Raw genomic sequence first — 27,422 nt, 5'->3', positions numbered from 1 at the left:
TGCACTTAAATTCCACTGGGCTTTTTCTTACAAGCATATTTACTGAGCAAAGACAGCATACCAAACCACAATAATGTAAAAATGTTTATTTTGTGTATACGGTAGTTCTCAGACCCTGTAAACATTCAGCGTTATCCGTTCCACTTAAAAACTGCTTTTGAAAAGCTATCTGCCCCACTCCGATTTTCCTAAAAGCTCGTTACTATAATCCTTGATTTTAATGATAAATATTGGCTAAACAATAAACCAGCCTGTTTCTTCTAGCTATAAACTGGCCTTGATATGTTCAATTTGCTTTAATAAGTCTTCCCTGAATTGCTGTCACCTTTCAACAGTACCTTGCTGCCCTGCTGTCAAAGTAGATTTCATCCCCAAATGGTTATCTGTAATGAAAGAATACAAAGGTGAACTTTTTCTTAAACTTTCTTTTAAAGATTCGTTTTTGGATAGATAAAAAGCAGTCAGAAGTGCAAAACAACATTAACTGTACTCTCACAGTTACAGTCTATCAACTGAGGCATTCATTTCACAGCTCAGAGGATAATTAGCACCTTCGGAGCATACAATCAGTGTGAACAGGCCTAGTCCCCAGATGACTTTATATTCATTAGTGTTCACAAATCTATCCCAAACTGCCGGCATCCCTACATGCCTACTATGTTATAAAGTTTTATATAAAATCCTTTTGCATTTCTTGGAGGAAATTACCTTTCTGATGAAATACTAATGTTTGCAGTACTAAGCTAGAAAATAATACTAACACATAAAATTAAATTGTTACAGGCATCTAAGTGATGCTTCTGGGAGCCAAAAGGGGGTATTTCTGCATTTCACGTAAAAAATATATCAAAAAGCAAATGCTGGGCTTCCCTGGTGGCGCAGTGGTTGAGAGTCCACCTGCCGATGCAGGGGACACAGGTTCGTGCCCCGGTCCGGGAAGATCCCACATGCTGCAGAGCAGCTGGGCCCGTGAGCCATGGCCGCTGAGCCTGCGCGTATGGAGCCTGTGCTCCACAATGGGAGAGGCCACAACAGTGAGAGGCCCGCGTACTGCAAAAAAAAAAAAAAAAAAAAAGCACATGCTTTAAATACATCTTTTTTTCTGAAAGAAATGCCTGCATGAAAATTTTAAGACTATTCCTGACTGCTATCATTTTTAGTAAGCAGCTGAATATAAATTATAGTGTGAAGGTTAAGATAAAGGATACCCGAATATGTGTAATATATGTGTTTCCTAGTTAGATCTTGTGCAAAATTTATAAATTCTTTTAGAAAGTTTAAAATGAAGAATAGTTTAAAAATCAGAATAACTAATTTGAAATGTTGATTATATCACCTGTCTAGGGTTAAAAAAAAATCCTACTCTGTTTTCCTTATTGTGGTATTTATTCCTCTCTTTGTATAGATCTCTAAAAATTAGAACTTCATATGGCTTGGACAATATGGTTTACTGTAATATAAATAAGATATAGTAATATCTAACAATCACAACTGCTGGGATTCTGAGTAGCAAGGAAAACAGGTCTTATAAAGCCTGTGTACTTCATCTGCTGGGGAAATAAAGCCATTCTCAAAGGATGTAAAACTGAGATTACTGACTTAACAAGCTATGTAATCTAAATTCCCCTGACAATCTTCAGTTCTGTCTTAGCTAAGGATAAAGTAAAAGGGGTGATAATTATGGAAGCAGGCCCAGTAATAGCGGTAAGAGTTGAGAGATGAAGGCTGATCTGCAGGCAGCCTACACGAGGCAGACTGACACTGGTGATGCAGACTCCGTGGCTGCACTAAAATGCTGAAGTGAGTGAACAGGGTAAGCATGATTACAGTGACTTTCCTTAAATGTTGTTTTTGAGTACCTACCACCTGAAATATTCTGAGTCCAGTGCACAACAAATAATTCTGTTAACTAAAGTAGGTATCACAGGACTTCCACGAGGCAACACACACCTTGGTGAGTTGGTTCCTATATATGCCTGTAAACAACAGAACTTCTTTTTCAATGTCCCCTAATTCAAACTGGCCTCTTTGATTATTCAAAATCATTAATGCTTGCCATATGTCATCTATGAGATCCTGCTCCAGAATTAACACTTCAAAACTTTATAGGAAAAAAAAAAAAAAAACAACTTTATAGGATGCATCTTAATATCAAAGAAAGATGAAATTAAACAGAGATACATGTGCGCTTGTTAATTCTGATTGTCAGTAAAAATACTGATGTTTAAGTTGGCACCTGTGTAGTAAATAACAGAATATTTGTAGAGAAGAAGAAATAGCTGTGAAGAGTATACTTTACAAAACTCAAAGATGACCTCAGAGCTGTGGTCCATGTCTGTTTTCCTCTAGCCACATGGGCTACAGTCTGGATCCCTTCCACACACCCTCACTGCAGTGCTTGCTGGGCTGGACGTGCTGCCTTCCTCTGGGCCGCCTGTGGCGTCAGTGCTGAGCTGGGCCTTTTCCACTGCAGGGGAACCTTCCACACTCTCCGGTATCTTTTGGCCAGAGACAGGCTTAGCAGACTGGCTGCTTTCAGTCAGTGTGCTTTCTCCTGAGATTCCACCAATTTCTTTGGGCTTTGTATCCAAAATAGGTGATTTATGCTACAAAGTAGAGAATTACAGTGTTTTAATTATTTAATTAACATAATGTGAAGGTTTGTAATAAACGTGTTCAACAAGTTCCCACACAAATCTGTTATAGCAAACGTTGAACTCTTTCAAGTCCTGGTTCCAGTGCTGGACTGTAATTATATAAATGTTATTAAGCCTCACAGAACTGTACATGGAGGAATGGGAAACTCAGGATATGCCAGGTGGTCTAGTGATGCAGCTTAAGGAAGGGTCAGGAAGACTGGTGACCAGTACTGCTAACTGCTCTTGCTAGGGAGAATAATTCATTCAACAAATATTTACTGAGAGCATACATGAAGTTCTAGGTGCTGGGGATACAAGACAACAAACAGACAAAAACCCCTGCCCTCCCTGGAATTTACATTTAAGCTGGGGAGAGAATCAGGCAATAAATTAACAAAGTATCATGCTGGGCGTGGGAGGGTTGGATAGCTGTTTAAATAAGAGCAGTCTGAAAAGATAACATGAGCAAAGGCTTGAAGAAATGAACCTTATGAATATATCGGGAACAGCATTCTAGATAGTGAACAGCAAGTACAAAGGCTTGAGTTCAAGGAATAGGCAGGAGGCCCTTGTGGCTGAAGGAGAATGAGGGTGGAGGGGGCACAGGAGGAGAAAGCAGCGTGGTAACAGAGGTGGGAAGCCCTAGGCCTCTTGATATCTCTGGCTTTCCCTTCAAGTGAGCCCGGAACTCACTGGAGGATTTTTGAGATGAGTGACAGATAACCATTAACTATTAAAGCTGAAAGGAACATCTTAATTTTCTAGACGCAGGCAGATATGTTTCTTCTAAGGAACTCCATGGGGAGGGATTCTACAATTCCCTAGATTCTACTGCGCTTCTTACTATTTCTCAAAGGTTTGCGTCTGCAACCTAAACTTTGCAAATGACAATACAAAGTCCTCTCTCAAACAGAAATGGAAATGTCCCTTTAAATGGCCAATAATGGTGGAAAAGAGGCCTCACCATTCCATAGGTAAAAAGTATAGTCTAGCCAGCCAACGATATAAAAGATTTGGGAAAGCAAGGTTTTTGGTCCTTTCCCAGCTCACTCTTCCATCTAGCTAAGGCTTCAGGGCTCTCCTGCGGGTTGGCTCCCTAAGGCTCCAGGCCTTCAGTGAGGACTTCTCTCTGATCTCTTCAAAGGTAGACATTTCAGTCACGCTCACTTGTTGGTTTCCTATGAAATGTCATTATGAATTACCATCTGTTCCAACAAATTACTGTTAAACACTATTTAACATAAAAATTAAATCTCATTTCTTCTGAGGAGGCTGGACTAACTTCCGACCAGAAAGGGGGAGAGACTGAATAATTATTATCACTGGTGATATAATTAACCATGAAAAGTAAGAGTAAAAGCACTTAACCAAAAGCACTATAGGAAGCACTTACACCTAGTATGAAGGGACAGCGAAATAAACAGTTGCTGACTTACACTGGGTACCACCTTGGGATGCTCTCTCACCTCTGCGTCTGGTAAATCAAATGCCGGAAGCACTTCAAGGTTCTTGTTGCCAGTCTGAAATCTCAAGTCAACATCTCTCTCTCTCAAAACATCTCTTCTACCCTCACATGTTTTGTCATTAGGGCCTTGCTCAATGGGGCCAATTTGGCCCCTATAATAGAAATCGGCATCACCTGCTCCACCATGGGGTCTATCATCAATTTCCTGCTGCCATCTTCTTTCACCTGGCTGAAGTGCCTGGGGTGGTTCTCTTTCAGGGCCACCCACATGTCTCAGCATATTAACTGATTTTCCAGCACCATAGCAGAAACTCTAGAAGGAAAAGAAATACATATTCCTGAGTACTTAATGGCTGACTTACAACGAAATTTTGAGGTGCTTTCCACGGTGCCAACAAAATTTCGTAACTTGTGGCATTTATAGACATGAACATCTTAATTTCACTGGGTTTCCTCTAGATTAATACAGGGCCAGAGTAGCCAATAAAATTTGAAAAATCGCCAAGTATTAAGTTAAGTAGACATTTCAATCAGCTGGACACATTTTTATTGAATTATAACAGCAGTTAAGCTAAAGCCTAGAAATTTAAAAGGTATTAATTGTCTGATCATTGCTCATGTGTTGTCTACATTCACACGCATCATATAAGGTAAATCCTGAAAATTAAAGTTGTACACCATTATGTAAATATTCTCCTGTAGGTTTATTTTTTACAAACTCGCTTTAGCTACAGCTAAAATTCAACAGGTTTTGAGTCACACTCCAAGGGAAAAACTAGGCAGCAGCTCTCAAAGTGTGGCCCAGGGACCCCTCAGGGGATCTCTGAGACTCTCAGGAATCTGTGAGGTCAAAAGTTTTCATAATACAAAGACATAGTCTTCTTCACTCTCCTCTTGTACAGCAGAGTCTTGTGGGGCTAGAGTGACTGCCTCACTCTGATGGCTCATGCACTGTGTGCTTGTGTATACTTGTATTTTAAAAATTTCTGGTAAATATCAATAAATAAACCTCCCACAAACAAGTGCTCTTTGTGGTGTTCAATTCTGAAGAATACAGAAGGGTCCTGAGAACAAAAAGTTTGAAAACCGCTGTACTAGAGATACTACTCTTTGAAGACAGAGCAGCAAAAGGCCTTTTCTTAGGCAGCAGATGAAGCAACAAGCAATGAAGGGATTTTGCTTATAATTTCAGTCTTAGAGACTAAACTACTACTATACAACTAATGTCACCTAACAAAACCATATCCCTAAACCAATGAATCCTAATCACAAGCCGAAAAACAAAACAAGAATAATTTTTAAATAAATAGACCATAGTGAATTTTGTATCCTTAAGGGAAGACAATTCTTTAATAATTTCCCCTGGCACATCTGAGTTCTTTGCATTTTGTTTTACGAGACAACTGTTTTATTAGGGTAAGGGCTGAAAATCAACCAAAAAAAGAGCTGAAGAGACCATGGATGACTGACAAGTAATACTGTAATATTCCTTAATAAATGTCTGCTCCTGGATCCCCCAAATTGTTTCTTAGTACACCCACCTCTTTCTACATCCCCTTCTATGTTAAACCCAATGTTCTTCTGTTCTCAGTGTGGCAAAAATTCAGACTGAAATAAGGTTCCCTTTCTCAAAGAGGACATAACTGATATCATGTGTATTAATTCATGAAGTTTAAAGAACAAATGTTAAAAGAGGGTATTATTCTAAATCACCGCTTTGACATCTACAATCAAACTTGAGAACCGTTTTCTTGCTTAGAGGAATGTACAAGTAAGTATAAACAATCATTTATCACTTAAAAATCATCTTTTCATACCATTAAGCATGACTTAGACTGATTCACAACATAAAAGAAACCTAATAATTTCAGAATTGCCTTTTTTCTGTAAATCCTGTTAATTGTTAACAGTGCTATATACTAACCAGGACAGCTAATGCCATAATTATCAGCACTGGAATGTGTAGTAACACTGGGATCTCCTTCATGAGTGCTTTAATAAATTCACCAGCTCCTTTTCCAATATGCTTCAATGGCTCCGTGACAAAGTTGGTGAATGTAACTGCTAGTGCCTACAACAAAAGATAAAAACAACTTAATTTTTTTCCTCAAAGGATTGAGGCATATAGAATAAGCCAAAATCGACTGTACTGAGGCTGAAATTATGAAATTCCATACATTTAAATGTTATCATATACTTTTCATGTGAAAATCCCTGTGTAATGCAAGTATTTTTTTCTAGAACAAAGGTTTATTATTAGCAAAATGATGGTAAAAAACACTAACAATTTTTAATAAATACAGAGACTTTTTACTTGCTTTGTATAAGTAATTTTCACAAAATATATTCTAACCTTTGTTGGTGGGACCAACCAAATAGGGTTGACTAATAAGAGCTCATAGTATTTTTGGCATGAGTCATCCTTATAGGTCCATGAACTTCTAAGCCATTCTATTTAGAGAAACAGACAAAAACAGTCATTTTTTTAAAAAGTCGCATTTCATTCCCAAATAAGCCAATATTTTAGTTTAAACTGTCCCTCTCCCCACAACCCCAATTTTAAATTGTTTTGCAAACAGACTCCCAGTAACAGTGATTTTAAAAAATTTCATCTTATGTCCAAAATGTTTATTTTAAAAATCCATTCAAATCATACAAGTCTTATACAGGTAGAATATATTTTATTAAGATTTCTAAAAGGTAAACAATTAAAAACAGTTCTTTACACACACAAAGGAATCCAAGTAAAACTGGGGGAATCTGAGTAAGATTGGTGGCTTGTATCAAAGTTGATATCCTGGTTGTGATACTACACTATTGTAAGTATGCAAGATGTTACCAGTGGGGGAAGTGGGTAAAGGGTACACAGGATCTCTCTGTATTCTTACAGCTACCTGTGAATCTACAACTATGTCCAAAAAATTTCAATTAAAAAAGTCAGTTCTTTACTTATTTTACAAAATAAAGTAGAACATTAGTTCTCTCACTTTTTCTAAATCAGACTCATGTACATTATGTACTAGCATGAGCTACAGGAGGCATTTAGTTGTTCCCTGAAGCCTGGAGGCAAGGCTGGGCTGGTTTGGCTCCCATATCTTTTCAAGAAAATTAATTTTTTGGACACCTTGATTTGTTGCTGAGATTCTATTCTGGGTCAGTCATTACTGACTTGCATTTATAAAGAGACTTTGATCATTAAACCATTCCCACTGTTAGATACCTATAACTAAAGGCAGTCAACATTAGTGAGAATGTTCATAAAATCTGTAAGAAAAAGTAAAATAATTCCTAATAAAAAAAAACAGTATAGTAAAGCTACAATAAGATTTCACAAGTCAATACAAGGAGATTAAATCGAAGATGGAAATGAATTCATATATACATTGATTCACTTCTCTAATAAACTTCTGCTGAGGACCCAGAATGTGCTAGACACTGTGCTAAGGACTAGATGAACAAAAGTGAGTCTAATGCAGGGAGACAGATAATATAAGAGCCAGCAACATACACACTTTCTATCCCTTTCCTGTCACATTACATGAACACAAAAGTCACTGGTCTGAAACCTAAGACTCTTCTTGCCTGTTCTGATACAGTCAGGGAAAGATTCAGTCATGGAAAGCCTCCTTCTGGCATTTTATCATTTCTTTGTAATTATTAATATGTTTTTTCATTCTCAGAAATTTTACTCAAAATAAGGCCAAGGGAACCAACACCTTACCCAAGAGACTTCCAGTCCAATCCATGTTCTCAGCACACACATTGTTTAATGGCTCCATCTTGGCAACTTCAGCCTGATGCTGGGCAAAGGCTAGCTGACCAACACCAAAGGGAACCATGAAAGGCTGCTAACAACGAAGGTTACACCTACACATCCTAAAAACCTTAGTTCAAAGTGTGTCTTCACCATTCATCCAAACCAGATTATTTAAAATTTTTTCACAGAAAAAAATACATATTATTTTTTAAAAGTGGCTCTTTTCAGCTCATGGCAAAACAGTCTTAATGCAACAGGTAAAGAACTAACTACAATTGCCTTCTTTGTAAAGTAATTATGAGGAGGAAGGAAAACCTTTTTACTAAAAAGATTGTTTTAAAAATTAGTTCAAATAGAGTTGATACCATGCCCCCAAATATAGCTATACATATTAAATGACTACTCATTCTCTTATACAATTCATGACAAAATGGTGTTTTTCTTTGGATGATTTTTGGCACGAATGACCAATATGCCTTTTATAAATAAAAGCCCTGGGGGAAATCATTGAGAGAACAATTTTCAACCAAACTACCTTCTTTCCTCCAATTTGTAAATACTTAGTTCTAGAAGCTATAGAACTTAGAGCTAAGGAAATATCACAATGATTTAATCAGATGAATTCACTGAAAATAGTCGGCTACTTGACTCACCCTGCTAAAAAGGTCTAAAATTTTCCTTAAATGATTATGCTATTTTGACAGGAACAATAATGCTTCTTCAAATTTCTATATATAATGTGGTCCTGATTTTTAAAGAATTAAAAATTTGGAAAAAGTTTATAAAGAAATACTCAAAATATCGACAGTGATTATCTCTAGGTGGTAAAATTATAGACAATTTTATTTTATTTTTGGCCATTGCATGCAGCTTGCGGGATCTTAGTTCCCCGACCAGGGATCGAACCCGGGCCCCTGGCTGTGAGAGTGCCGAGTTCTAACCACTGGACTGCCAGGAAATTCCCTAGACAATTTTTAAGAATTAAATTTCTCTGTATCTTTCTATCTTTCCTATCTTCTCTACCATAAATATACCACTTTTATATTCAGAAAATAACCTAACTTTAAAAACCAGTATTTTGGTATCACTTCTAGCAAATAAAAAGACATACCCCTAATTACCTACATGAGAATTTTTCAAGTGTGTCTACATAACTCTATTCCGATTTAGCCATCCAGATGCCACCCATCATCAGGAACTGGGTTATGAAAATCAGGACTGCACATTTTTCCCCACTAACTGGTCAAGGACCCAAAACACCAGGGACACCTGAGCAGCTGCCAATTTCCTCACCATCACCATCTCCAATCACTGCCTCCTGCCCTCGTCTGAGGCAAGATTATATACTAGCTTTAAATGGATTACAGTCTTTCATTATGAAATAACATTTGAAAACTTAAAAACCTTCTATCTATACAATACCTTATATAAATACATCCAATTCCATCCCAAACTGATGAGAAAACTGATGAATAAAACACGTCTCAACTGGGTGTACCAACGAACATACGTCCACACCTCAGTAGCTACTAACATCACGATGCAGAGCAGACACAGAAGTATCTCAAAAACAGAAACAGAACAGAAAGAAGGGTCACTGCCAAGCCATCCTTCCCCCAAAAAAACACTGATCGTCAGCAAAAACAAAAGAACTGGACTTGAATATGCAAAATCATTTGTACCATTTTGCTGCATGTTCGTCAACCCAGTATCAGTGACTTAGTATGAGTTCTCAACATAATTATGGTGGGGTTTTTAAAGTGTTTTAAAAAATAAAAACATGTTAAAAACATGTTAATCATGTCCCCTTCATCCCATCTTACCATGAATACATTATATGGATCCACTCCAAAGAAATCTTCAAATTGCCACTTCCATGTTTCAAAATTATGAAACTTAAAATTAATTAAAATATCACTTAGTGCATCATCCAAGGCTCCTGGCTTCCAATCCTCTCCACTGAGAAACTTTTGTATTTCTAACAAGGTTTGTCTTTTAAGGATAATCTCGGCATCATAATGCATATCACCTTTGTTTTCATCAGGCTGAATTAAATTTGCCAAAAAAAAATAGAACAGAAAAGGAGAATTTTATCATTATATTACTCAATGAAATATTTTAAGACAAAAGCTAATTTGGAACTAAATATATAATTAGTTCACAGTATTTCACAGGTATAAAATAAGAGGAATAATATCTACCTGTCTGTCTCACAGGCCAACATGAAAACCAAAGATAATACACGTGAAAAACACTTCAAAAATTATAAAACTCTATGCAAGTAACATACAGTACATTTTACTAAATTATAGTTGATTCCTGCTATCTGCAGTACTTACATTCTAAAAAGTCACCCTGAACACTAGTTAGCGAATACTGAACCATGGCTCCTACAGGAAATACAGGGTTAGGTTCCTGCAAGCACATTTTCATCAACCAATCAATTTATAACCTTTTTATGTTACTGTTTAAAGACACCTTAATATAGGGACTCCCCTGCTGGTCCAGTGGGTAAGACTCCACGCTCCCAATGCAGGGGGCCCAGGTTCAATCCCTGGTCTGGGAACTAGATCCCACATGCATGCCGCAACTAAGAAGCCCATGTGCTGCAACTAAAAAAAAAAAACCATCCCGCATGCCACAACTAAGACCCAGCAAAGCCAAAATAAATAAATAAATAAATATTGAAGGAAAAAAAGGAAAGAAAGAAATTTTAAAAATAAATAAAGACACCTTAATATATATACTGTGGATCCATTAACACTGAGCTCATAGCCAACAGCACTATGACTCATGACTGAACTAAGCTTAACTAACAAGGGAAGTTTCTTTAAGGCACATCTCAGCCTTCTTGTGCTTAGGAACACTAGACAGCACAACACTTCGGAGATTTTTATTTTTTAATTTTCTTTTTGCGGTACGCGGGCCTCTCACTGTTGTGGCCTCTCCTGTTGCGGAGCACAGGCTCCGGACGCGCAGGCTCAGCGGCCATGGCTCACGGGCCCAGCCGCTCCGCGGCATGTGGGATCTTCCCGGACCGGGGCACGAACCCGCGTCCCCTGCATCGGCAGGCGGACTCTCAACCACTGTGCCACCAGGGACGCCTGGGAGATTTTTAAACAGCAAAATTTTAAAAATTAAAAAATGAAAGCCAGAAAAAATAAACAGACCACATAAAAGTACTTGTTTATAACATGAGAGCTAAAAACAAGAAGGCAAAAAATGGCCTTGTTTCACCTCATCTGAGAATGGGCTTACTGAGCAACTCAAACGTTTTGTCACTCCGCACATGTCTGAAAGTGACCACAAAAGCAGGAGTACTGATTCTGAGGTTACAAATAAAGTTTAATATTTGAAATATTCAAAAATATGGAATCCACAAATAATGAGGATAAACTATCATTATTTTATGATTCCGTTTATGACTTTCCATTTGCTGACACAGTTTTCAAATAGCCTAAAATTTGTAGCAGTACAAATAAGAAAAACAAAAAGGATCTCAAAAAGCAGAAAAATCTGTGTTTCCATAAATATGCATGACAGTCACAACTATATTACTGAGAGTTCAGGTTAGCAAAATCATTATAAACATTATCTTTTCTAATAGTAAATACTGATATTTCTCTTAAAAAGTAAATATAAAATGAGAAAAACCAAAGTGTCATGTAATATCACAAATCATCAGTAAGTATAAAAAAGCGGCCATTGATTAATATTTCTAAAAAACCAGGAACGAAATATTCCAAGCATCTCCATCTTGAGGATTTTCTGACTCTACCTGTTTCCTCATCTATAAAATAGACTCTTTTCCACGTTGCACTCAGTTATAAGACTCAAACTGAAGGGTGTACATGTGAGTACATCTGCTTTTACATCTCCAAAATAAGGTGGGATTATTATTCATCTAACACCCCCCTTTTTTAAGTTTTCTTGATGTTTCGACTCCTCAAAGTGAAAACAGTGACTCTAAAAAATGGAATCTTAACATTAATCATGAACAGTATGTGCCTGATATGTAATTTCTATAAAGCAGCCTTGCCACAGTAAACAGCTAGGGGGAAAAAACTACTTAAAACACACTTTTCTTTTTCTCAATAAATAATGATATTACATCATCTGAATAAGAAAGTGTGGAAGTGGTAGAAAACAAGTAGTAAGGACTGGGATAGAGTTTCCTTACCAAGTCATGAGTTTATTAAGTTTCTAACTGTTCAGTAAAGTTCAAATAGCAAATTTAAAACAATCTCCCTCTGGACTTCCCCTTCACCTTCCTCCAATACAGGGAGGCGTGTGTTCAATCCCTGGTTGAGGAACTAAGATCCCACATGCCGTGCAGTGCAGCCAAAATTAAAAAAACAAAAAAAAACAAAAAAAAACTCCCTCTCCCTCCAACTCAATTAAGTGGTAGGGTAGTGCACAGAGTAAGTAAATCCCCATGAACTATAGGAAAAAGAGGAGGGATCTGCACTGCTCACTTGCCTTCCACCAAACCACTGTAAAGCAGGCAGCTACCTTCAATCCTGCATGAATAGGTTTTGGTAAAAGGGTGAGTCAGGTATTCTCTGTTGAAGCATAATGATGCTTTGCCACTGCTTGATATAACGTGAAATTAATAAATAATGAAAATATCCACTACACTGATTAGTATCACACCACCAAATACTCACAAGGCCAAGCTTTCTGGTTTCAATTAAAATCTTATTTAAGTATCTCCTAAAAACAGGATTGCTTTGACTTTCATAGTCTTTTATCTTCTGTTTTTCACACTCACCGATCTGTAACCACAAAATAAATACAACATTAGTTAGCGTCAAAGTTTAATGTAATAAGGGTCAAGTTTCTAGCCTAGTGGCCCCATCGAGATCAAAGTAAGGAGCTCGTTATTTTTTATCAAGCTTGCATTAAAATGTAGATCTCACCTGCTTCCTGTGGGTTCTCTTTGCAAAGGGCAAGTAGGCCACAAATAAGCAACACATGTCCCACACTGCGCCCTAACTTGCAGTTTTCTTGCTGACTTTTGGCAATTTTAAAACTGAAGATCATGAAACAAGGAAGCAGAGATGACAAGCAGAACATCTGGACCAATCTGCCTCTTCCTGATTCCAAAGTAATGGTTTAACAAAGAAAGGAATGAAAGGAAAAAGGGGGGGAACCCCAGAAAGAGAGGACAAAGAGAAACAGGGATAGCATGAAGCCCGAAAATGAAGGACACAGCAAAGATTTTCTTGAATGTGCATATTACTTTTGGCCTTTTGTTAATTTTTCCTGCCAACTACTGATCACCCCCTACCATATGTCAGGAACCATGGCTTCTCCAGAGTGTCCTACACATGGCACCCCCTCTGCACAGAGTCCTTTATTAGAACAGACTTCCTCTGAAATTAGCTCTACAAACACCACAGCGGTCTAGTCTCTGAGGGAGGGTAGTGCACATCTTACAGACATTTAGAACCTGTGAAAAGTACTTTTTACTTGAGTGTGGACCACAAGTTGCATGGAGCACTGAAGTGGGCTTCAGATGATAAACATACAATAACTGAGCAGCACACACAGACTCAGGACAGAAAGACACTCAAGAAGTCACAGGGGGCTTCCTTGGTGGCGCAGTGGTTGAGAGTCCGCCTGCCGATGCAGGGGACATGGGTTCGTGCCCCGGTCCGGGAAGATCTCACATGCTGCGGAGCGGCTGGGCCCATGATCCATGGCCACTGAGCCTGCACGTCCAGAGCCTGTGCTCTGCAACGGGAGAGGCCACAACAGTGAGAGGCCCATGTACCGCAAAAAAAAAAAAAAAAAAAAAAAGTCACAGGGCAGTCTCCTCTGCTTTCAGGCAAGGTTTACAAACCCTAAAAATTTTTAGTTTCTTTTTAAGAGAAACAATTTTTTAAAAACAAAGACTAAAGACTCCATTTTACCAATCATGTTGTTACAACGTTTGAACCAAAGTCACAAACAATGGAATGAAAAATTTCAGAAAAAAAGGCATTTCTCCATTTCCTAACATCCAGCCAAATTAATTCACTATACCACAAAATGCAGTTAAGACTGAAGCAAATTTTATCCAAGCATTTCTTTGCTAGCACTCGGGTGAGAAAACATTCACATTTGATAAGAACCACAAGCAGCTGCTTATAGATCTCGAATTCGGATATATCTGGATCTCAATTAAAAAGCCCTCCCAGTCTCTCAAGCTGGAAACCTCCTTCATTCACACTATCCTTCCCTATCCTTTTCCCCTCCTCCCTCAACCATCACAACTTGCTTATTCTACCACGGAAAAGTTGCACGCTTTCCTCTTCTCTTCACCCCGTCACTGGCTCAGTGTGAGCCTCCAGTGTCCCTGGACCTCTGCCATCCCCCCCATCCCAGCCCCCTCCACACTGCCACCAGCACCCTGCCTCACAACCAACTGAGGTGGGTTCCCACAGCATAACCTGTGTTCAAACTCCCCAGCAATCTTGACTTACTTCCTCTCTCATAAACTCTACTTCAGCCACATAAAGGACTGAATAAATGAATAGCTACCACACACTAAATTATAATAATCCCTTATATTTATAAGAGCCACTATTGTGCTTAGAAACTAGCAGTAGAGCCATTTCTTCATTTGCTACATTTGTTGTTACTACAGCCCAGCATTGCAACAAGTGATAGAGCATCACCTTGTCCCATTCCTTGACCCAAGAAATTTTCAGTCTGGTAAAGAAATAATTACAGCATAGTGAGATGTCATTACAGCAAAATAAAAGTACTATTTTAAAAATCAAAGGCCAGAGTAACTAAAGAAAAAAAACCATATATATGTAAATTGTAGTTTAGATAGAAACACAAATAATGTTAGCAAAGATAGGAAAACAGAGAGCAATTTAACATACTATAAATAATACAAAAATCATGAATAAAAAAACCTAACCTTATGACTTAAAGAATCAAGTCTGCTGTAACATTCTGACAATTCATCAGCATGTGATAAGTCAGGACTGACCTCTTCTTTCTCTGATATACCATACTTCACCTAAAGCAGAGGAGAGAGAGATTTTCTTTCTTTATAGTTCAGTTGTAAAAATAACCTACAGTTAATGAGACTAAAATTTTTACTTCATCATTTTATGGCTTTGCTCATTATATTCCTCAACTGTATTAAACCACCAAAAAAGTAAGAGCCTCAAATTTATATACTAGCTAAGAACTAAAATCACATTAGTTTGCTTCTCGACGGGCTTTACATTCAAATTTGAAACAGAAATAAACAGGTGAGGTTGAAATCATCTTAGACTAGGAGGCAAGAAGACATTCTGCATGATTGCTAATCATTGATATAGGACTCTCATAGCTCTGTGAAAAACAATAACAAAAGTAGACTATTTCCATCACAGGACTGATAAGGTGTTATACACACATGCATTTTTTTAAATACCTGAGATTTTCTCATTGTTCCTGAAGCGGCATCATAGTTAAGCATGTCTGTGGGGTCAATCCAGTCATCATCATGAGCATAAGCAGTTATCAGCCACAGACATTCACAAAAGAGCAGAGAACACAGCATCCTGCATGAAAGCTACAAAAATTGATATAGTGAAGTATGATTACTTTTGGAGGAAACTGTTTTAATAAAAACAATCTACTTCCTTCTAGTGTTAAGATAATGCTTTCTTAATAATAACTGAAATAAAAATACTCAGTAAAGTGGTATTCGCATAAAAACACATACACACATGCACACATATTCTCACTGAGACAAAAAGTATACATAAGATTTTCTAAGTGATTCAGCAATTCCACTTCTAGGTATATCTCCAAGAGAAATGAAAATATATATCAACATAAAAACTTGTACACAAACATTTATAGTTGCATTATTCACAATAGCCAAAAAGGAGAAACAACCCAAATGTCCCTAAACTGATGAAAGAGTACCATACAGTGGAATATTATTAGGCCATAAAAAGGAATGAAGTATTGATACATGCTACAACATGGATGAATCTTGAAAACATCATGCCATGTGAAAAAAAACCAGTCACCAAAAACCATATATGATTCCATTGATACAAAATGTCCAGAATAGGCAAATCTATGGAGATTGGTAGGTGTGTAAGTTTGAGGATATAATAAGGGACAGAGGGGTGGTAGTTAAATGGTACAGGGTTTCTTTTTTTTTGACTGAAGTATAGTTGATTTACAATGTTGTGTTAGTTTCTGCTGTACAGCAAAGTGATTCAGTTATACATATGTATACATTCCTTTTTATATTCTTTTCCATTATGGTTTATCACAGGATACTGAATATAGTTCCCTGTGCTATACAGTAGGATCTTGTTATTTATCCGTTCTATATATAATAGTTTGTGTCTGCTAACCCCAAACTCCTAATCCATCCCTGTCCCACCCCTTGGCAACCACAAGTCTGTTCTCTATGTCTGTGAGTCAGTACAGACTTCTTTGGGTTTTTTTTTTCAATTTTATTTATTTATTTATTTTACTTTTGGCTGCATTGGATCTTCGTTGCTACACATGGGCTTTCTCTAGTTGCAGTGAGCGGGGGCTACTCTTCATTGTGGTGTGCGGCCTTCTCATTGTGGTAGCTTCTCTTATTGTGGAGCATGGGCTCTAGGCGTGCGGGCTTTAGTAGCTGTGGCACGCAGGCTCAGCAGTTGTGGCTCACGGGCTCTAGAGTGCAGGCTCAGTAGTTGTGGCGCACACGCTTAGCTGCTCCGCGGCATGTGGGATCTTCTCAGACCAGGGCTTGAACCCACATCCCGTGCATTAGCAGGCGGATTCTTAACCACTCTGCCACCAGGGAAGTCCCCGGTACAGAGTTTTTGATGAAAAACTCTGATGAGAAGTTTTAGATTGTGATGAAAAACGATCTAAAATTAACTGTGGTAATGGTTGTACATATCTGTGAATATACTAAAAACTGCTGAATTGTACAATTTAAATGGGTGAATTGTACAGTATGTGAATCATTTCTCAGTTAAACTGTTTTAAAGAAAACAGGTATTTGAAGCAAACCCTCCCCATCCCCCATTTTTTTTAACAAATGGGAAATTTTTTTTAATTTTTGAGTTTTATTTTATTTATTTTTTTATACAGCAGGTTCTTGTTATCTATTTTATACGAATTAGCGTATATATGTCAATCCCAATCTCCCAATTCATCCCACCTCCCCCCACTTTCCCCCCTTGGTGTCCATACATTTGTTCTCTACATCTGTGTCTCTATTTCTGCCTTGCAAACCGGTTCATCTGTACCATGTTTCTAGATTCCGCATATATGCATTAATATATCATATTTGTTTTTCTCTTTCTGACTTATGTCACTCTGTATGACAGTCTCTAGGTCCATCCACATCTCTACAAATGACCCAATCTCGTTCCTTCTTATGGCTGAGTAATATTCCATTGTATGTATGTAACAAATGGGAAATTTAAAAGGTGCAAAATTACGATTCAAATGATGTGACTGTACTCTCAAACAGAGGCAGCAGCTGCTTCGTCTAAGCCTCTGCATAAACACCCTCAAATCGTTTCAACACAGTATCTCCTCTATTCAAGTGTTCAACACAGTAGTCATTAGCCACATGTGGCTACTGAAATTTAAATCAATTAAAATTAAGTTACATTGAAAATCAGTTCCTCATTCTCACTTAGCTGCATTTCAAGTGCTCAGCTGTCACATACGGCTAGTGGCTACCAAACTGGACAGCGCAGGTACAGAATACTTCCATCACTGCAGAATGTTCTGTCAGACAGCCTCTCTTACACCTACTCTGAATATGGATCAGGTAAGGGATTTCCAAGATGAGAATGCCCTGGGCCCGGCCCACAAATGGCTTACACTCTAGCTGCAGGAATAAAAGTAACTCCAGGCTAAACTAAACACTCTTTTGTGTTCCTGGTGTGCTCTGTTTCTTCTTCTAGAGTATCACACACTGAAATTAACCACTTACTGGTCAGTCTCATCCCTTAACACGGTGGCTCTCAGTCTTGGCTGTGCATTAGAATCACCTGGGAAGCTTCTCAATCCTCCCATCTTCTGGCCACATCCCAAGCCAACTGAATCAGAATCTCCAGGCGAGGGACCCAGGCACTGGGATTTTTAAAGCTCCCCACCGGGTTCCATCACACAATGAAGGTAGAAAACCACTGCACTGAAACGTGAACTTTTCCAGGGAAGGTAACATCTTACTCAAGTCTAAATTCACCTTCCCAATGCCCTCTCCATCTTGCCCCCTCCACCTCTCCAAGCCCAACACTCAGCCCAGTGGCCAGCAAGTGAAAGACATTCAGCAAATGTTTGTTAAGCCACAAATGCAAATGATCAAACCTCAGCAGGGATTCAAAGGGTTTTAGGGGCTCACAGGATGAAGAAGCACATCTGACTGGGAGAAACTGGGAAGATTTCATGGAGGAATGGGCATGGGAAATGGACTTTGAAGTATGGGCAACATTCTAAGAGTACGAGATGAGGGAGGCAGAGACAGAGGAAAATGTACTCCGCAGAGACTGGAAACACGAGGATGGACGTGGTGGAACACAGAGGTGGAGAGGTGGCTGTGATGACTTTGCAAAAGTAAAAACGCTTATGACTAACTTCACGGGCTAACAATAGCTTTCAAGGGTGATGGGAACTACATTCTGGGAAGATGAAACTAGCATTAAATGTACACTCAGAGAGTTCAACAAGGAGGCTTGAGTAGAAAAAGGATGTTGGTCTGAAAGAGTGATGTCGATGAGAACAGAAAGAACCCACTGGACAGGTTTTAAAGATTAATTCTACAGACCTCAGCAACTGAATGCACATAGAAGGAAAGAAAGAGAACGATGGCAGACATGACTCCAAGGTTTTAAGGCCCACCAATAACAAACATGGTGCTACCGTTAACTTAAAACGGAAATTCAGAACGAGAATAAGGTTTTGGGAGAACGTTCAGCACTCTTTTGTTCAACGTTTACAAAATACCTGCTGGATACTGGGCACTGTCGTAAGTGACAGGGCTACCAGGAAACTAGACTAGCCAGGTCTTCTTTAAGAAACTTACACTCTAGTGGGGGATGACAATGAATTGGCAAAAAAAAAAAATTTCAGATAGTGATAAGTCATATAAGGAAAATAAAACAAGACAATGGTGTAGATGGATTAGGTAATGCTGGGTCTTTTACAGAAGGCCTCTGAGGAGATGAAACATGGCCTCAAATTCTCTATCATTTCCCGCACTGAGAGATGGAGTTTATTTCCTTTCCTCCTAAATCTGGGCTGGCCATGTGACCAGCCAAAATACTGTGGTAGAAGTAATACTGTGTTGGTTCTGGACCTGGCCTAACCTAAACCAGGATCAGCTGCTTCTACTTTATCACTCTGGAACACCTGCTTTTGGGACACCCTCTTGGAACTCAGCCACCACGCTTTGAGAATGCCAAGTCACCTGGAGACACCACGTGCAGGGGCACCCTGAGCTCCCAGTTGGCAGCCAACATCAACGACCAGCCATGTGGGTGAGCCTTCTAGGTGGTTCCAGTCCAATCCCTTTGTAACTGACTTGGTGATCCTGCCAACATCATGTGGAAAAAAATAACTACCCAGCTGAGCTCAGTCAAGCCCCACAAGCCACAGAATCATGAGAGACGATAAAATGGTTGTTGAAAGCCCCTAAACTTTGGGGTGGTTTGTTACACAGTGGTAGATAACCAACAACATTTAAACAGAAAAATGATAAGCTAACCTTAGGAAGATTTAGGAAAAGAAAACCCAGAGAGAGGGCATAGCAAGCATAAAGGCCCAAGCAGGGATTATGTTTGAAGCATTCAAAGAATGGGCAAGAAGGCCAGAACAACTGAGTCCTGGGAATGAGTTGGAGGGGAGAAGGGGAATAGGCCACAGTAATGAGTGTGGTTTTTACTCTAAGTGTAATAGGAAGCCACCCACTAGAGGTTTTTTTTTTGAATTTTTGAATTTTATTTTATTTTTTTATACAGCAGGTTCTTATTAGTTATCCATTTTATACCCATCAGTGTATACATGTCAATCCCAATCTCACAATTCATCACACCACTCCACCAGCCCCCTGCCACTTTCCCCCCTTGGTGTACATACGTTTGTTCTCTACATCTGTGTCTCCACTAGAGTTTGAGCACAGACGTGATAGAATCTGGGTTACATTCTAAAATGACTGGGGCTGCTATGTGGAGGCTGGAAGAGAAGAGCAAAAGCAAGAGACTAGAAAGAAGGATTTTCAGTAGTCCAGTTGAGAGATGAAGGTGGCACAAACTAAGACAGTAACAAAGGCGATGATAAATGATAACATTTTAAAATTTGAGGTAGACATTACCACATGTGGTGAAGACCAGCTAACAGATCACCAAGCACATTCCATCTTCTTCCTTCTGGACACATGGTAACTACACATCCCAGCCTGTCCTCCAGTTAAGTATGTGACAATTAAGTCCTGGCCAGCGCAACAGCAGTGGAAGGGATATGCAACACATCCATGAAAGCGTCCCACACGTGACCCTCCATAAGCTGGCCCCCTCGACCATCAGGGAATGGGGAGGACACTGAGCCCTAGAGGAGGGCGGCCAAACTAAAGGAGCTGGGACCCTAAATGACCACATGCAAGGCCACCTACTAAGTGGGAACATGTTTTTTGACTTTCATGTGAACAAAAATACATTTCTTTTATGGTAAGCCCTGAGATTTGGGGGTTTGTTTTTTTAACACCATCTTGTGCTACCCTAACTAATACAGAAATACACTGCAGAAATTGCTGGTAAACTGGATGTAAGAAGTAAGGACAAGAAAAGATTCGGGATGACATCAGGTTTGTGACCAGGGTAACCGGGAGAATGGGAAAGACTGAGGGACACTCAGGTGAGCAGATAGCAAGTTCTGACATATCAAGAGTTCTGTTTTAGACACAGTACACTTCAGATGCCTACTAATATCAAAGTGGAGATGTCTAATCCACAGTATGGAGCTAAGGAGAGGAGTGGGGCTACAGAAACACAGTTGGGAGCCATCAGGATGTAGATGAGGTTTAAAGCCACAGACTGGGTAAGATCGCCATAAGATCCATTAAGAAGATAAAAGACCGAGTCCTAGGGCATGCCAACACTTGGAGGTCAGAAAGAAGAGGGGGAACTGACGAGACACTGTCAGTGAGTACTAGTAAGGCAGGAAGAAAACCAGGAGAGGCTGGTATTCCAGAAGCCATGTGAAGAAAGAAGGGAACAGATAACTATATCAAACGCTGCTGAAAGATCAGGTGATCAGAGGGCAGCAAACTGACCACTGGATTTGGTACAGCAGTTTTTAACAAAGTGTTAGGGACAAGAGCCTGACAGGAATAAAGGAAGAATTCAGGTAAAGGTTTGAGGTTAAGATGACATAGTAACTCCATGCTCCAAAGCACTCCCCGGACTCCTACTTCTGGCCAAGATGGAGTAACAGGGACCAGATTTACCTTCCTGCCTGAACAACCAAGAAAGAACCCTGCATAAAATATATGAGATGGTTTTCAAGAAACTGGACACCAGGCAAGAAAGAATGGTGGTCCTTGAAAGATGGGAAACAAACATGGACAGCCCTTTCACTGCCCCAGGCTACTGTCTTAAGTAACCATGGGCACCCAGAGGGGAAATTCAGGGAGAGCCCAGGAGCTGGGATCCTTGAGGAGACGGAGTTGAGTCTGGAGAAATCAAGGCAGCTGGAGTTCAGAAGGGAAATTTGCATAGAGACAGACCTGCAGAGGTCTGCAAAGGGTCCCTATTACTCCATCTTGGCCCCAGCTCCTTCAAACACCCTTGAAATTTCCTGAGTGATAGGACTGTCTGTTATGCTAACGAGGTGCCTCATGGTGGGCTTCTAGATAGCTTCAGGTTGGGGAACGGTCATCCAAAAGACCAAGCACATGATTAGAGGGTTGGAACTTTCAGCCATCCAACCTCTGGGGATGAGAGGGCAGCTGGAGATTGAATTCAATCATGTGGCCAATGAATCAATCATGCCTATGGACTGAAACCCTGATAAAAACTCTGGACACTGAGGCTCAGAGGAGCTTCCCGGCTGGTGACACAGTGATGTGCTGAGATGGTGACACACCTGGATTCCATGAGGACACAAAAGCTCTGCGTTCTCCCCCACAGACTTTGCCCTATATGTCTCTTCATTTGGCTGATCTTCATCTATAGCCTTTATAATAAAACCATTAACTGTAAAACTTACAGTGAGTGGTTCTAGTGAATTACCCAATCTGATGAGGTCATGGGAAGCCCTCAATCTACAGCCAGTTGGTCAGAAGTACAGGGGGCCCCCAAGACATGCATCTGATGTGGGGAAAGTCTTGTAAAGGACTTTGCCCTTAACTTGTGGGGTGTGCAGTAACTGGATAGTTAGGGTCAGAATTGAACTGAATTGGAGGACACAGTCTGTATCAGAGGAATTGGTATGAGAACAGACTCCCTTGAATATTCAGCACCACACTGATCAGTGCACACATAGGAGGAAAGTACCTGAGGCATGAGAAAGAATCATGGAAAAGATTCAATTCAAAAACAAAGAGTAAAAATTAATAAATTAGAAAACATGTAGTAGAGAAGATAACAAAACCAAAACTTGGTTCTTTGAAATGATGAATAAAATTGATAAACCTATAGTAAGATTAATGAAGAAAAAGAGAAGGCCCCCAAAACCAATATCAAGAATGAAACAGGATAAATTCATTCATGATTAAAACAAAACACTTAGCAAACCAGGAATAAAAGAAAACTTTGTCATAGTACTACAGCAAGCATCACACTTGGTGGTAAATATTGCAACCCTTCCCTCTGAGATCAAGAATGAGACAAGGGAGAAGGTACTGGAGGGCTTCTGAGACTATGGCAATGTTCTACTCCTTAACCTGGATGGTAGTTACATAGGTGCTTGCTTTTTAATAATTTGCCAAGGTGAACATTTGTATTTTACACACTTTTCTGTATGTATATTTCACATTTTACAAAAGGTTTTTTCCCCCCATGGGAAAGACCAATTAAGATATAGTTATGCTTATTTGCAAGGAAGAAATAGAGACACAGATGTAGAGAATAAACTTATGGATACCAAGGGGGGGAAACAGGGGTAGGATGAATTGGGAGACTGGGACATATATACACTACTATGTATAAAATAGATAACAAGAACCTACTGTATAGCACAGGGAACTCTACTCAGTGCTCTGTGGTGACCTAAACGGGAAGAAAATCTAAAAGAGAGGGGATATATGTATACGTTTAACTGATTCGCTTTGCTGTACAGCAGAAACTAACACAACATTGTAAAGCAACTATACTCCAATGAAAATTAATTTTAAAAAAGTATTGTTACAGTCTAAACTGCATCCCTCCACCAAATTCGTATGTTGAAGTGCTAACCCCCAGTTCTTCAGAATACTGTATTTAAAGGCAGGATCTCTAAACAAGTAACTAAGTTAAAAATGAGGTCATTAGCCCTAATCCAATATTACTCATGTCCTTATAAGCAGAAACTTGGACACAGGTCAAAGGGAAGATGATGTGAAGACACAGGGAGAAGATGGCCACCTGCAAACCACAGAGAGAGGTCACAGAGAAACCCACCCTGCTGACACCTTGATCTTGGACTTCCAGCCTACAGAACTGTGAGAAAATTAATTTCTGTTGTCTAAGCTGCCCAGTCTGTGGTACTTCGTCAAGGTAGCCCTAGCAAACTGATACAAATTTCTTTAGACATAAAAAAAAACTAATAAAGTCTACAACCCACAGACTCTTGATATGTTAAAGAAGTTTAACCTCAATGAGGAAAGGTGTGAATAAAAGAAACAACAACGAGCATGGGAACTGATCAAGCATATCGATAAATTTAGTAAACAACTGATAGTTTTTTTTTAAAAAACCTAACTTTCTATGTTTAAAAATGTAAAGCCAAGGGGCCTCCCTGGTGGCGCAGTGGTTGAGAGTCCGCCTGCCGATGCAGGGGATACGGGTTCGTGCCCCGGTCTGGGAGGATCCCATATGCCGCGGAGCGGCTGGGCCCGTGAGCCATGGCCGCTGGGCCTGCGCATCCGGAGCCTGTGCTCCGCAACGGGAGAGGCCACAACAGTGAGAGGCCCGCATACCGCAAAAAAAAAAAGAAAAAAAAAAAAAAAAAAATGTAAAGCCAAAATACTAGGTAACAATAATGGTGGGGAAGGCATCCTAAAATCCCTGTCATGCTCCAGAGATGCTTAGAAATACTGGATAACTGTATAATTTACTGGGGAAAAAAAAGAGTTAAGCTAAGGAATAAAGCCTTGAGAAGACCCAAATACAAAAGAAGAGAGTAAAGACTAATGAGAGTAATAGAAGGCAAGCTAAAAACATGCAAAGTGTTTTATGCAAGAGGGGCTTAATTTGAAGAAGGAGGTATTAGTCAACTATATTAAATACTTCAGAGAAACTGAGAAAAATAAAGTTTGAAAAAAGCCATCGGATAGGTTAATTAGTTGGTCATCTGTGAACTGACTTTCATAGAATGACAGGGAGAAGCCTAATTCTAAGTAGTTAAGAACTAAGAAGGTGAATAGAGAACAGACTTGTGGTTGCCAAGGGGGAGGGGGTTGGGGGAGGGATGGAGTGGGATGGTGGGGTTAGCAGATGTAAGCTATTACACATGGAATGGATAAACACCAAGGTCCTACTCTATAGCACAGAGAACTGTATTCAGTATCCTATGATAAACCATGATGGTAAAGAATAAAAAAAGAATGTATATATATGTATAACTGAATCACTCTGCTGTACAGCAGAAATTAACATAACATTGTAAATCAACTATACTTCAATGAAAAAAAAAAGAACTAAGGAATTCCCTGGAGGTCCAGTGGTTAGGACTCTGCACTTTTTCACTGTGTGGGCCCGGGTTCAATCTCTGGTCGGGAACTAAGATCCTGTAAGACGCGTGGCGTGCCCAAAAAAAAAAAAAAAAAGAACTAAATAGGTGACAAGGGGAGTGTCTGAACTGAGCAGAGACTAGGAAAAGATGGCAGTGTCTAAAATCAAGGCTACAGTTAAGGCTTTTCATAGGCAACAAGGTTTTACATGACTTCATCAATAGAAATGAATGAGGAAGGATGGAAATAAAGGTTCTAAAGCAAAAAGAAGAGAAGCTCAAAGTTCACATTACTGTTTGATATCAAGAGGATACTGAAAAAGACCACTGGAAAGCCCAGAGTGTCCCTGTGCACGCAGAGGCTGGGATGGAGAATGGAGATGTGGAAAAACAGCACTAAAGGGAGCATTCCACAAAGGGAGATAAATCAAAAGCCTGTCAAGCAGCTGAGTTTTGACTATGACCCCCACAAAGTCACGCTATTGGCAACTATGCTATTTTCTCCAATAATGATCAGCAGATCCAGGGGTAGGGTTTAGCAATGCAGAAATGATGGAAGACCAGGAGGTGATGTAGAATAGTGAAATCAGCTGCAAAGTCAAGGCCTCCTGACAAATCCCTGTGGTCACTGATTTCTCCTTGAGAAATCCTTCAGATAATCTCACACTTCCTCCAAACAAAGCCACATCTAAACCTGGTGGAGATCTTGTTAAGAAACAGATTCTGATTCAGTAAATCTGAGGTGGGCCTGAGATTCTGCATTTCTAACAAGCTCCTAGTGATGGCAGAGACACTGGCCCACAGACCACACTCTGAGTAGCAAAATGTTAAGGAAAAGTAACCATCCTATGTTGGTGTAATTCAGTGGTGGCACCTGTTATTCTACCATTTGTCAGTAATAGTCTCTCTCCCTTAGTTCTATTTTTTAATAATTTTTTCATCTATGTGTCTTTGACACTAATAATGTCAAAATTATTATATAATAGTAACTAGTGACTACTGGTGCGAATTACTATGTAATTTGATTACTACGTGCGAAACCCTGTTACGTGCATTCATTCATTTAATCCTCACAAGAACTCTTAGAAGTAGTACTATTATTATCTTCATTTTATAGATTAGAAAAACAAGTAACTTGCCCAAGGCCACTCAGCTATTAGGTGGTCAAACCCAGACTGGCTCTACCTAAAACTGCCTCTCCAGGGCAAGATGCTAGTGGCCCTGTGGGGCTCTTCTGAGAAGATGGAGAGGAGGAACTGCGGGATCCCCACCTCTACAAAGCAGGAAATACGGAGAATGGGCTTTAACAGGAGTTACTAGACTGGACAGCTACCAACAAAGACAGAGATCTCCAAGGAGACTGCCAGCCACTGAGTGGAAATCGGCACAAAGGAGACACATCTGATTTCAATGAATTTACACGTGAAATGAGTAAGACAAAGCTAACTTGGGTATTAGAGTCAACTTCTGTATTAACCTAGAAGTAGCCTGGCATAAAAGTCAGGGTCTTGCAATTTAGTTCGTGTGCGTTTGTGTAGTTTCCTGGAACCGTGGTTCTCAAACTTCAGAATATGCATTTCTAACGGTTCCTCGATGACTACGATGATGAGGCCAGTAATGGTGATAAGCTAGTCTGGGGACCACACCTTCATAACCACCATCATTGTTTTTCACCACCCACTCATAAATATACATCTCTAACTTCTAACATTCAAATTAATTTGGAGTCTTTGAAAACAACTACAACCAAATCCTAGCCATTCTGCTGACGGTATTTGTTCAGATTGTACCTAAAGCTTTCAGAGATAACTGAAGCCAACAAAAGTCAACGTTCGCTCGCGTCTCGCTTTGCCCTTCTTGCCCCTTTTCCCTAGGCCGCTCTCTGAACGGCGTAAAGTAAGAGCAACCGCGTGGCACCCAGAGTTAAGACCGCCAACTGGCCGGGGAGATAAGGGGGAAGGTTTCTCGCTCATCCCGGTCTGCGCCGCCCTCCAAAGTCCCCCGCAGGCCCGGGCGAGCTCGGCCCCCGCCCGGACAGAGGTCCCGGCCTCCCCTGCGTCGCCGCCCGCGGGACCCGCCCAGGCCGAACCGCAGCCTCGCCCGCCGCACAAACACACCCGACCGGGCGGACTCACGTCTCTGGTCGTCAGCCTACCGCTCCGGGAAGACAAACACCTACCCGAGAGGCTGGAGAAGATGGCGAGCCGCCCCCGGAGCCGCCGAGCACTTCTGCTGGGACCTAGCTCTCGCTCGTCCTCATCGACTCGCTCGGCCGGCAGCTGTACGTCCTTCCCGGGTGCGCAGCTGATTGGCCCGCCGAGGCGGCGGGGCCGGCCCCAGTAGGCTTGTTTTTAGGCCAGAGTTTTTTTTACCCTCGTCAGCCGAACTCTGCAAGGGAAGGCTTACACGGAAGCCAAATATATAAAACAGATACGAAGCGTATTTTCTTAGTATCGATTTATTTTATAAATTCTCGAATGTGTAACATTTGCAGTAAAACCCGGGAATCTATTTTGAGTATAATTTTTTAAATGGGGCATAATGAATGACAAACAGTAGTTCTAAAGTATTGGGTACTGGGGAGGGGTGGGGGAGTGTACGCTATGTGGTAGTTGGAAATAGTAAGTTTTCTTTTGATTTTATCCCTTACTGGCCTTGCAAGCTCAGAAAAATTCTC

General features: G+C 40.0%; 1 protein-coding gene across 3 annotated transcripts; it reads right to left on the bottom strand.

Moving 5' to 3' along the window:
• Positions 1-72: 72 nt before the first annotated feature.
• On the bottom strand, positions 73-27,046 carry CLCC1 (chloride channel CLIC like 1). 3 transcript variants are annotated; one of them, XM_081216919.1, is made up of 12 exons: positions 26,925-27,046; positions 15,279-15,419; positions 14,775-14,876; positions 12,529-12,636; positions 9,685-9,906; positions 9,284-9,424; positions 7,826-7,919; positions 6,458-6,555; positions 6,029-6,175; positions 4,076-4,417; positions 2,316-2,606; positions 73-383 (listed from the first exon to the last, which is right to left on the bottom strand). In XM_081216919.1, exons 2-11 carry the CDS (start codon positions 15,405-15,407, stop codon positions 2,346-2,348), a joined length of 1,644 nt encoding a protein of 547 aa, XP_081073045.1. In that variant the 5' UTR covers positions 15,408-15,419; positions 26,925-27,046; the 3' UTR covers positions 73-383; positions 2,316-2,345. The 3 variants fall into 3 exon arrangements, with proteins under 3 accessions (XP_081073045.1, XP_081073044.1, XP_081073046.1); XM_081216918.1 differs by having other exon boundaries at positions 73-2,606; XM_081216920.1 differs by having other exon boundaries at positions 73-2,606; positions 4,106-4,417.
• Between the last annotated feature and the right edge of the window lie 376 nt (positions 27,047-27,422).

This window comes from Mesoplodon bidens, assembly GCF_964165515.1.
Source record: "Mesoplodon bidens genome assembly, chromosome: 2".
Lineage (NCBI taxonomy): Eukaryota > Metazoa > Chordata > Mammalia > Artiodactyla > Ziphiidae > Mesoplodon > Mesoplodon bidens.
Note: the sequence above shows the minus strand (reverse complement) of the source record. Positions and strands in the feature narration are given on the sequence as shown.

Excerpts from the sequence above, each read along its gene's own strand:
- CLCC1 (XM_081216918.1), bottom strand. The coding sequence starts at position 15,407 with ATGCTGTGTTCTCTGCTCTTTTGTGAATGTCTGTGGCTGATAACTGCT. Across the intron at positions 9,907-12,528 it reads AAACCAGAAAGCTTGGCCTT|CCTGATGAAAACAAAGGTGA; the intron begins GTGAGTATTTGG and ends AATTTAATTCAG. Across the intron at positions 7,920-9,283 it reads ATTGGATGTATTTATATAAG|CTAGCCTTTGCCCAGCATCA; the intron begins GTATTGTATAGA and ends GGTGTTGGTCAG.